This window comes from Dasypus novemcinctus, chromosome 8, assembly GCF_030445035.2.
Source record: "Dasypus novemcinctus isolate mDasNov1 chromosome 8, mDasNov1.1.hap2, whole genome shotgun sequence".
NCBI classification, from domain to species: domain Eukaryota; kingdom Metazoa; phylum Chordata; class Mammalia; order Cingulata; family Dasypodidae; genus Dasypus; species Dasypus novemcinctus.
The window spans coordinates 82,380,895-82,393,394 of NC_080680.1; the positions used below are offsets into that span (position 1 = coordinate 82,380,895).

At 32.1% G+C, this 12,500-nt stretch overlaps 1 protein-coding gene across 4 annotated transcripts in view; it reads left to right on the plus strand.

Annotated features, from left to right (window-relative positions):
* ZCCHC7 (zinc finger CCHC-type containing 7) overlaps positions 1–12,500 on the plus strand; it is a 258,322-nt gene that overhangs the window by 226,935 nt on the left and 18,887 nt on the right. For all 4 annotated transcript variants that reach the window (XM_071216863.1, XM_004457263.5, XM_058302091.2 and 1 more), the window contains one exon: positions 1,088–1,123. In XM_071216863.1, coding sequence (XP_071072964.1) covers positions 1,088–1,123 — 36 coding nt within the window. The remainder of the gene's footprint in view (positions 1–1,087; positions 1,124–12,500) is intronic.

The window sequence follows — 12,500 nt, forward strand, 5'->3', positions numbered from 1 at the left end:
CATATAATACTCTCAGAATGAATGGATTCTTTCTTGTTAGTTTTATCATTATCCTGAAAAAATAAAGAGGAATAAATCAGGTAGAGTTATTTCAAAAGTGTATATTAAAGATTGTAAGGGTTTAAAAAAGAGATTTGACTCCTTCTAACTTTAGACATGCATATGTATGTGTATATGTGTGTATATATACAAAAGCTATAAAATCACATTCACTTTAATAATTGTCATTTACTTAGATTGATGGTTTAATTTACTAAAAGTATTAATATAATATAGTTACATAAAACAACCATACTTTCTGTTGTCAACAGTTCTCTTTCTAAGATGGTAATAAACAGATTAGTCATTCACAAAGACCTTGATTAGAAAAACTGTATCTTTAACAGGGTCATAGTTTAGGTGTAAGAAAAAAAGATATTTATGTGTCCATAAGAAAATATCTCCTAATAAATGGTTTTTATTGTTATTGTTTGTTTGCTTGTTTTGTTGTTAACCTGTTCTAGGCTTTGTTTTTAAGGTAAAAGGCCATGGTAAAGCATAGACTGCAGTTTCTTGTGGTTTTTTATTTTGTTTTATTTTGTTTTGTTTCTCCTTGAACTCTATTTCATAAAATATTAAAAGTTAGCACACATGTAACACATATAAGAAATATATAACCATGGTGAAGTTTTTTTAAAAGCAGTTGATATTAAATTGTTTCCTGTCATACCACCAAAGTTCAAAATGTTCTTTTAAAAGGTGTACTTGGTGAGACTTATTGATTTTGACCACTGCTGTTCATTTATCAGTTTAACTGAGTTATGGCTCTTAATCGCATCTTAGTGCCCCAAACTTCTAACCTGAAAAGAAAAAGAGAGAGAGAAAACTTTGTTACTGGCTTGCTGACAATGGCAGGGAGTGTGTTAAACCAGTGTAAAATTCAATTAAACTGTCTAGCCAGGTTTTTGAAGCTGAAATGCAGACCCTTTCAGTTAAGCTTCTTATTTTCCTGTGACCGACACCGGTGGATGCTGGGTTATGCCAAAACCAACAGGCTGTAAAGTACCTTGTTTCATGCTCCCAGCTGATCAATATTTTTATTTTCCAGGCTTGCCCAGAAATCTGGAGGCAGTATCACCTAACAGTGAGTAGAAGCACCTTTTTTATTTTCCCCAAGACCCAGCCTATTTACCCTTCTCTGAACTGCTGACCATAAAATATAGACAAGCACCTTCTGCTGAAAGATAATAAACATCTAAAGAATTTTTGTACTGAGAAAGCAATAATATACTTCTTCTCTTCTCCTCTTCCCACTACCCTATCCTCTCTCTTCCCATTCTTAAAAGATTTTGATTGCTTTTATTACTCACATTATTTAGTGATTGTATCTTGGTATCTCTCAGTCTTCCCAGACTACAATCATTAAATTAAAGGGGAAAAGTATGTTGGGGGCCATAAAATATAGTGGTAATCTAGTGTCTTTAAAATGTGTTATCTACAGTCCACAAGCATACAACCCACAGTATCTTCCAGTATCATTCTTCTGACTTTATGAAATATTTATACTTATTTTTAATGAAGCTAGGAAAAAAGCTTAGTATATCATTCATATCCTTAAGTTCCTCTTGACTTATTCAAAGTGTATAAATATCTGCTTAATACCATTCAACTTATTCAACATTCTGGGTTTTTTTAAATTGTGATTTTAGGCTAAGTAAAAGCACAACTGTTAAAAAGCTAATTGGCTAATGATCAATATTATGAAGTCAGTTTACTTTGTATATTTAACCTAAATCTTTTAATGTATTAAATATGTTTTGCTAAATAAGAGACAACAATAAAAATTGTATTTTGAGTTGTACAGTTATATAATGTAATTTAGAGTTGTACCTTAAAAGTTTATAGCTTAAGAAGTTTCTGTTCATAGGAAGACAGCTGTAAAAATAAGAGCAAACTTTTAAAAAACATGTCTTTCTTTCTTACAGAAATAAGAGATAAATCAGTAAATAGGCTTAAACTACCAATCTGTTTATCTCAGGTCCAAAAAACAAGGGATAATATAAAGCAGTTTGCTTTATGTCATCACTGATTTCTTTAAAGATTCTCAGTAGAAAGCTGTAATTCCTGCATAACCCTCAAATCCAAAGTAGAAATTTAGTAAAACCTTTCATTTATATTTTTATATATACACACACATACGTTACACATATGCAAAGGATATGGATGCTTTATGCTTGTGTTTTTGTAGCAATTTTTTATTCTGACAATACTGTGATAAAATCTCTACAGCCTGAACTGGATTGAAATCCAGTCATATAATTTTGAAGTGGCTGTATAGCAGTATTTTTTCATCAGTATTTATATTACATAGTATTTTAATGGATTTTGACATTGCATTTCTTTCCCTTTTTCCCCTAATTTAGAAAATACCAAACATAACTGTGGGAAGTAATGTTTTAAAATCACTATTTTCTTTATTTGTACCCATGTTCTTTTATATAAATATCACAGAAGGAAAACAAATTGTCATTCATGACAACAGTAAAAATATTCAAAGGTTTGTTTAATATTGTATATTTTCAGAAACAAAAATTGTAAAAAAATTAGTGAGAAAAAACAAAATAGAAAGCAAACTGAATTTGACTTTAGGGGAATTATGATATATATTCTAACTATAGGAATAACAAATTCACTTGAAAACTCAATTTGTCCCAATCTGGAATCCTGACTAATTTTTCAAAATAATCATTTAAGTAACTATCACAATTGATAATTATCAAGTTTAACTTAATAATTAATTTTCCTTGCAAGTGTAAGTGCTAAACTAGTATGTTTGTAAACCCATCTAAAGTAAAATAGTTAACTAATTATGAAAATTATCTTAGTAGTGTATGGGCAATATCCAAATGCATGCAATTAAACAGTATTCAATCTTGAATAAATCCAATGTGCTTGGTGACTTTAATCATCGTCAGCTCTTTTACTAGGTGATGGACTGCCATCTATTGACTTATTGTTGCCCTCACACTTGAATGTGGCATCAATCAGAGCACAGACCAAGTAATGAAGCTTATATTAGAATTAGTATTGTATATTTATTTAAACCAGTCTTTTTAAAACTCTGGAACTTCCTTTACTTAATTCTTGGTTGATTTCTTTTTCTAACCAAAAAGTAACCATGACTTACCCAAAATGGGCTATACTTTTGGGGGAAAAAACTGATTAGTATACCCAGTTAAAAATGTTTACATTTGGGAACTTTTCACCTGCTTTTATTTTTTTCTCAACCAGTAAGACTGGAAAGCCAGTTGCAGAGAAAGCTAAGTTTTAACAACTACAACTTACGGACTATTCAGGAATTACTTTCTCTGAAAAGATTTTGTTTTAAGTCTATAAGTTAAACAAAATATTGTATTTCAAACACATAAGAAAGATGATAAAGTTGATTGGCATAAAAGGACTTGTAAAATGTCCCAAAGCAAAAATTTCTTAAAACATATTCTGAAACTAGTTGAAAGTTATTTTCAGCAACTTCATGAGAGATAAAATAAAGCCTCCTTAACAACTTGTATCTGAATAGAATAGCTTTTTAAACAAAATTGGCTAGACTTCACTACACTAATAAATACTAATACCACAAGGGTACGTACTAATAAAACTCTGTAAGATGATATATATTAACATAATTATAACTATATGGCTATACTTTTTTCTTTATTTTATGGTTATAAAATAATGTAGTATAATTCAATGACTTTGGATTATTGATTTAGAGAAAAAGAAAGTATGAGTATTATTGATCTAATTAAATAATTTTTCCAAATAGTTCATGTTTTTTACCTCCTTCAAAAGATATTTAGAAAGTATTAAAATTCTTTAATAGTGCAGCACTATTCTTGTCTTTCAATTTCTGCTACATTTTCAAATTTGGGTAAAGCCTGACCTTGAATATTCTTTTTCACCTTTCAGATAACTCATTCTAGATAAATTTTCCTTCTTTAACTATTCAAGAAGAAAGTCCCTTCCCTCATCCCTTATTATTTCTAGTCTCATTTATATTAAAAATCCTTGGCCAAAATGGCCACCAACAGAGTTTTACAATCAACAGAATTTTTAACTAGTAGAGGTGATAGTTTGACATGCTTTTGGACAGTTTTGTTAATCTTATTTGTAATCTACTTAAAAAATACCACAAATTTGCAATTTGGAGACTATGTTTGTTAGGAACCAAAAAGGATAATACATCTTTTATGTTTTTAATATTGTGCTTGGATTTCTTCATGTACATTGTTGAAATGTATCATGGCCTACTACCTTTTACTTTAACTAAATATTTAAGCCTGAAGTAAATGTAACTTTTTTAGAATTAAATTTTAAATGTTTCTTTATATATAATGTTTGGGAAGCTAAGAATTTACACTTCAAAAAGTAAAATATTTGCTATCAAGGAAATGGAGACAGTAAAGAAGTGAGCTCTTGCCTTCCTTCCTGGCCTAGGAAAGGCTTATGGTCAGAGTTTATTGGTAATCAATAGTAGCCTTAACTGAGCTATTTGAATGACCGAGTAATATCTTATGGACCATAACTAACAGTATTTCAATTCACTTTGCCACTCAGTTGCCTCTCTGTGTCTGGAAATACCAGTTTAAAAATAAGTTTTTGGGTTTTCATAGTATGGATATGAGTTTTACACTAAATGGGAGCATTATTCTCAAGCATTCTGTTCCATGTCACAAGGTAGATAACCTCAAAAATCAGCAGATTTGAATTTAACATTAGAATTATGTTTTATGACAAGAAGGAAGGAATGAGAAAGTGGATTCAGGTATTTCTTTGGCATAGTTACACAAAAATCTTTATCCTTGAGTTGTGATGTAAGGTAAGATGGGTAGTTTTCTAACTGCAAAATGTTAAAATGGAATGTGTAGGGTTGTTTGTTTTTTTCAGTAACTTAAAATGATAAATAAATAGTTGCAAAAAGTGAATCTCAAGCCATAATCTTTTCTTTTCATGGAAAAAATATATCTCTCTCTTAATCGGATGTATGTTGGGAATCCTGTATTTCTTACTGAGAGCCCCTTGGACATAAATAGGACTGCAACCCGCTACCACCACCACCAAGAACACCCATAACATCTGTAGTGATAGGTCTTTCTGGTTTTTTTTGTTTTTGTTTTTGTCTTGTTTTGTCTTTTTTTCATTTAAGAAAATAGAACTGGTTGCATACTGTGCATTAAAATGTCAAATAACTTTTTCTTTGTACCTTTTTTTTTTTTTTTGAGGCTTGACATACAGATTATCATAAACTAACATTTTATAAATTGATTTTGGACGCTTTTATTTGGTAGTTCAAATTCACTTTTCCAATTTTCTCAGGAATCAAGAGTACTCTTGTAAATGTTCTAGTTCATTTTTTCTATGTCTGGTGTTACTATTTCAATATTTCGATTGACCAAATGTTGCTATCAATACATTACATCTCTATCAAATTTCCAGAGGTATAATTTTCATTTAAAATGCCCTTAGTATTAAAAGACCACTGCACCAGTAATCGTTCTCTGATTATTTAGAATGCAAATCACTATTTTGTATTTTCTTGGGGCCATCTTTCTTCTGTAGTACTGTAAAATAAATCAAAATGTTTTCTATTCCAGGTTACTTGGCATCTGAATAAGTAAGAATTTTCTGAATGAAAATTGGTAACTTATTTTTTAATTCTCCAGAGATAGAAGAGATAGATTTGAAAAAATAGAAAAAATTATGTACATAGTTTTACATTTATGTAAACACTCACTTATGTGGTGAAAATTGTTAGTAATTTTTCACTTCAGTCTTAACCATGTTTTGAATTTAGTATAAAAGGTAATCACTACATTTACAAAGGAGGTCAATTGATTTTTTTTTTTTTAATCTTTATTTCACTGGCATTTTGGACCACATTTTCCCAGAATTTATCATTGGAAGCAATTGGAAAATGGAATTTCAAAGCAAATGAAACCTGGAATTATCAATCTCAATAAATGAGATTCACTTAAAAATAAATACAATTTGCCAAATCATCAAAAAGCTATTTTCTAAAGCTTTTGTAAAGGGAAAGGGTAAAAATGAACACTGAATTATAAATGCATGTATTATTTTTCTCACAATGTTTCCTCAGACATTTAAAAATTGTTTGTAGGCATATTTCTATTTGAATGGAGATAGAATAAAATGATTTAGATTTAGATATAGTTTATTTACATTTATTGAAACACATGAGAGAATTTTGGTATTTACTTCTTTTCAAAGATATATTGAGGCATCTACCCCTCAAAGAGAGAATTCATAACTTATATGATTTTCAGTATTTTTAATGCAAAAAATAATTTGGTTTAAATGGAAAATCAATACGCATATTTTGAGAATGTTTTTCGTGGTTTAACATATTTAAATAGTATCAAATACTTTATGGCAATAATTCTAATGTAGATTTAAGTAATTCATAAGCAATGAAAAGTATGCAGCATTCACATATTTAGAAAAGAATATCATTTTAAGTATTTTGTCATAGAACCCATTGAGTTTTTCTGTCTTCTAAAGATTTTTAATGTCCTGATCACCAGCCATCATGGTTTTTATTTTTTTTTGGTAGTATATGTTGTTCAGTTATAAATTAATTGAATCTGAAGTTCGAACATACACAGTAACTTCCTTTCTTTCATTTAACAAACAAAACAAAAAAGTGCCTTTGCCTTTTGTCTGCCCCTTAGTGGCTAGGGACAAAGACCATTGCATTTAGACTTCAATATTTACTAGATGAGCTTTAAATTTTACTTCTGTTTTAAAAACTTAAAGAAATACTAATTTTCTTATCTGTTAATAAAAGTTTCTCCTGAGGATGGCAAAAGATGGAAAATTACATTTGGACTTTTTACTACCCCTTTCTCTCTTCACCAGGTGTATTCACCTTTACTTACAGAGAATTTTTTGTCATTGTAGAAGCAATTGCTTGTGGTCTTTTTGTTTGTTTGTTTGTTTAAAGATTTATTTATTTATTTTATTTCTCTCCCCTTCCCTCCTGCCCCCTCCCCTCCCCAGTTGTCTGTTCTCTGTGTCTATTTTGCTGCATGTTCTTCTTTTGTCTACACTTTGAAATAGTGCCCCTATTATGACAAATATAAATATAAGTAGATAACCTTAGAATTTTCAAGATTCATACAGTTTACCACTGTATAGTATCTGACTTTATAATAAATTGTTTCAATTTCTGAAATGTTAAGTGATTCTATGTCATATTCCCTATTTGTTTTTTTTTAAAGATTGATTGATTGATTTCTCTCCCCTCCCCCCCTCATTGTCTGCTCTCTGTGTTCATTCGCTGTGTGTTCTTCTGTGACCCCTTCTATCCTTATCAGCAGCACTGGGAATCTGTGTTTCTTTTTCTTGTGTCATCTTGTTGTGTCAGCTCTCCGTGTGGGCGGCACCATTCTTGGGCAGGCTGCACTTTCTTTCGTGCTGGGCGGCTCTCCTTACAGGGTGTACTCCTTGCGCGTGGGGCTCCCTTACGCGGGGGCACCCCTGTGTGGCATGGCCCTCCTTGCGCGCATCAGCACTGCACATGGGCCAGCTCCACACGGGTCAAGGAGGCCCAGGGTTTGAACCACGGACCTCCTGTGTGGTAGACAGACACCCTATCCATTGGGCCAAGTCCGCTTCCCATATTCCGTATTTGTTATGTTTCCGATACATAAAGAGCATAGAAGTAGAAGTAGGGAGTGGAAGAGGCTCAAGCAATTGAGTGCTTCTCCCCCACACAGGAGGTTCCGGGTTTGGTTCCCAGTGCCTCCTAAAGAGAAGACAAGCAGACACAGAGCAAGACAGACAATGAGTGTAAACGATTGGGGGCGGGGGGAATAAATTAAAAACAAATAAAATTAATCTTAAAAAAAAAGCATAGAAGCATAATGTAGAGTAATTTTAACTTATTTGAGTGATTATTTTTCATATGTACTTTGAACTTTGAAGGCAATTCATGCCATGCCTCAAATATATTCCAGATGATTGAGCTTGTCATAATCTTCTCTGGACATTCAATCATCGCAACAATAAATATAGATACAGTATACTGAACCAATGATATTTGTATTAAACATTCCTTTTAGTTGTCATGCATGTGAATGATGTGGTAGATTACAATAATTCTTAACAGGTTTTAAGTATATAGGAATCTCCTAATTAGTCACAGTCATCATCAGCCATAACCTTTAAGGGTTTTGGTTGATCATTTAAATATTCTGCAGGAAAAGATTCCTGAAAGAGGATCCATTGACTTGTTGACATGAGTAGTATCTCTGAACTTGGGTTATGTTTTCTAGTATGGTAACAAACTTTGGTAATAAGTTGAATTAAATTTAAGGTTCCAAAAGGACAATCTCTTAAATAACTAAAAGTTTGTTAATTATTGATAAAATACGTCACATTTTAGATTTGAAATTCATTTGTCATTTCAAACCCCCCCTACATACACACACGTATCAGAGAATCATTAGAATTATGTGTATTTTTGCACAGTAGTAAATATTTGTTTTCTGGCTATTTTGAGTTTGCTTTCTTAAAATCTCTGTTTTTTTAAGAAATATCAAAAATATTTCACGAAAAATTGCTACATGTCTAAGATCATTTGACAGAAAATTCTAATAACTTTGGAATTCAATTAGATCTTCACCTTACTTAGTAGACCACATTTCAAAAAATAATAATTATTCAAAATAAGTAATGAGAAATCTATATTTAATTTTGTAAAAAGAATTCACATGTATGTATCAATTGGTAATGATACTACCAGATTATTTTAATTCCTTTTTTCAAAAGCCATATAGAAATGAATCTTTTGGACAGAGTATAAGGTAACCTTTATAATCTTTTAATATGTCCATGTCTATAAATATTCATATTACCTAAATATGTTTCTTGATATATATTTTAATTTGTGAAATAACCCACATTTATTTTTGTTTCTTTGTTTAGGCAAACAAAGTTTTGGACCATTTCTTAATTTTGATATAATAAAAACTCAATTTTGTCTTTCTTGGATCCTTTGTATTTCCTTTATTTACAGTGGCACTTGACCTCCCACAGTTGTACCACATTTCCTGCTCAAATTTGCCATGAATTTGGGCCTTAACAGCAGACATATTCCTGGGGAAATACTAATAAGTAGTGTTTAAGTCATTATATCATGAAAAGACTGCCAGCTTTTAGGATTAGACTTTGGTTCAGATTCTGGCTCTTTAATTTACTAGATGTATAACCTAGTTAAAATATTTAATTTCTAAGATCCTCAGTTTCTTCATCTGAAAAGTGGGAATAATGCCTTTATAAGATAGTAATAACTATGAAATGAGTTGATAAATGTAAAGTTCTTAGCACAACACCTAGCACATAGCAGGTGTTCAATACTACATGAGCCGTAATACAGCAAATCTGTAGACGTGCTACACATTAGAGAGGGCCCTAGAATGATGTCCCAACTAAGATTATCGTGTCTTTTGAGAAGATTCTGTTGTTTGCCAAAGAAAAGAAATTCATAACTACCTCTTTATATTGTATCGCCCAAAAATATTTTCTTCTTACAGTTATTGATATTTAAATATTTAAAAGCAGTGTCCTTTGTTAATGTAATCATTTACCTCAGCTTTCATTTTCTAATTATTTATAGTTGTTTTCTCCTTTTCTGGAAATGTAGATGAGTACATTTTAATTAAGTATAGCAAACTTGAATTATTTTCTTAATTTGATTTTCTAAAATTCATTATAAGGACATTTATGGTTAGATCACAAACATTTTTAGGGCATTTCCTCTTCTAATGAAAGTGACTGTGAAATGAGATAAATGTAAAGATATGATGAGATCGTTTTAAAAAATACGTATTAATATAATGTGTAATTCTTAAGTAATAACCTCAATATTGTCTAAATGTGGTTATCTACTAAACAAATGAAATTATATAAATCTTTGCTTCTGTATAAATAATGATAATATGAAATTGAATAATTCACCCTCTCCGATTATAAAAAATACTTTTTGCTAGCAGTAAAGGGCTTAGATTAAACAGATGAGATAAGAAATGAAACAAAATAGCATATCACTTTTTTGCAGTTCAGGTAAAACCACTTCATATACCTTCACATGTCTGATGCTGGAAACCAACTTGATTTCATGACAAAATGTTACAGTATAAGAGCATGGTCAATTGTTTTGCAGACTCCCAAGCCATATTCTCCTGTAGGTCCAGCAATAACAACAAAAAAAGGCAACACAAAATTAAGCACTTTCTCAGTGCATGTGCTTTGCATTCTTTCGAAGAGCATTTCTATATTCCATGTTTGTTCCTTATTTTGAGACAAGCAGGGGCTAAGATGATGCATACTATAAAAAGCAAGAAGGCATTATTTTCACCCCACCGCCCACACCCCAAAACAGGTCCATGCAGCTGTGGAATTCCCTGCCTTTGTGACTATGGTTAAGAGTATTCCAGTAGAATGAGCCAGATTAGGGAGAGAGAGGGGCATAGTGCTGTGGGTTTTAAGTCATGTGGAGTTATAATGAAAATGAAAATCTTGGGGCTTATTTGGATCTCTTGTGTATTAGCTAATAAACACAGAGCTATCATTCCATTCTTCTATAGTTTTTCAGTGGAAGTTCATGTCCAATTGTATGCTAAATGTATAAGCAGATTTGAATATGTTAAGCATTTCATGTGGTCAGAAGATACATGTTAAATGTGGTTTCTATGTTTTATAGTCTACCCCAATAAGCATTCGTATAAAATATCCATGCATTCACACATACATGTGCTCTTTTCTCTTCCTTCCCCCCACATCCTGTCTCCACAACCTCTTCATCCCCCCAACCTGCAAGCTTGTGGTCCTTTCCATTCATGTACTGAAAGGTTTCTTTGTAAACCAGACCATTTGTCCATCATTGTTTGGGGTCCAAACAGTGGTAAGATACCCTGTCACTGATCCTGTGTGCTATGAATGGCAGCTCCTCTCCGGACAATTGGCGGATGGGGCCGAAAAATATTCCTGAGAGGATTATTTAACCTTTCAATTTAGAGGGCACAAAGCCTGGCTGATTAATGAACTTTATGATGGGCGCTGATAAGCGGATCTATTTCTTTATTTCCCCTAAAAGTGATTCCTTCTCCTGTCCATATTACTATAATCTTAAACATAAAATGTGGCAAATAGATTAAAAAACGGCACTAAAGAGTTTATCTGGCTGGCAAACTGAAGGAGCTAAATTAAAATTGGTAATGACAGCAGTGGCTCAGCCTCATATATGATTTTTAAATGCACTGTGTATTTTGAAGAGACTTATTCTCCAGCTCGCCTGGTAATGACTGCTTTTGGTGCACAGTCTGGGGCTGGCTTCTGTTATCCCCACCCCCTCCCCAACCCACCCCCAAAAATGAGTTGTGTTATCTGGATGGCTGCAGACACATACGCATCCCCCTTTCTCACTGCATGGGCAGACAAGGTCGATAGCATTACAAGGTATTTGTGGCAGTGCTTGTTTCAGTTTTCAGAGCTGCCAGTTTCCAGGCGGATTTGAATTACAAAAGAAGAAGCTGGCATGAAAATTGAAAGGTTTTATCGGCTGGTCTGAAGCCTCATAGCACATTGCTTATTTATGCAGTCCATTTGCACCAGGAAATATAAAAAGGAAATACATTTTTAAAATAAGGCCATAAAGACCCAGATATGTTTAAGATGGCAAATAAAATATAGATACCTATAATATCTTTCCAGGAAACGATTTTCACTTAATGTTGCACATTACTTTAGAAGAGCATTTATGTTGCTATCATAAATTTGTGCATTTGTGTCACTATGTAGGTAGTCTCCAGGGATTAAGAAGGAAGCCTTTGCTAACTTACTTTAAAATTAAAATAGACAGAGGGATAGCTCTGCAGTTTGAGGGCTACATTGGAAATATTTAAATAGGATGGTAAATTAAACTTAAACTAACATTTTTGCATTCCATGTAAAATTAGCTATGGCCCAGTGAATAAATGCCACCACCTTTGGAGAAAATTGGGATGCTTTTTAAAGCATGAAGATTTGGAGCATTCAGGGAGTGAATTACTGTGATCTTTACCGTCTTGCGTATGTTCATTGTTCTCTGCTTACAGAGGTTTTCTTCTTTTCGTTTTTTTCTGAGGTTTTCTTTTTTTGTTTTTTCTTGGTGGGGGGAGGAGTCTTATTTACCAAAAAAAATCATAAAATTAATAGGTTTAATAACTCCCCATTTTTGAATTTGTGCTTTATTTTAGTCTTCAAATATATCGTCTTTTAGATGTTGCCTAGTGCTTAATGATGTAAATATACAATCTTCACTACTGGAAATTATTCCAATACATTATATCTATGCACGTTACTTTAGCAGAGTTTTAACTCACTGAAAAGAGAGATGCTCACATTATTCCTTATACTGTGGATTACCTAAAATGAAAATATAAATATACAAATATATAGTG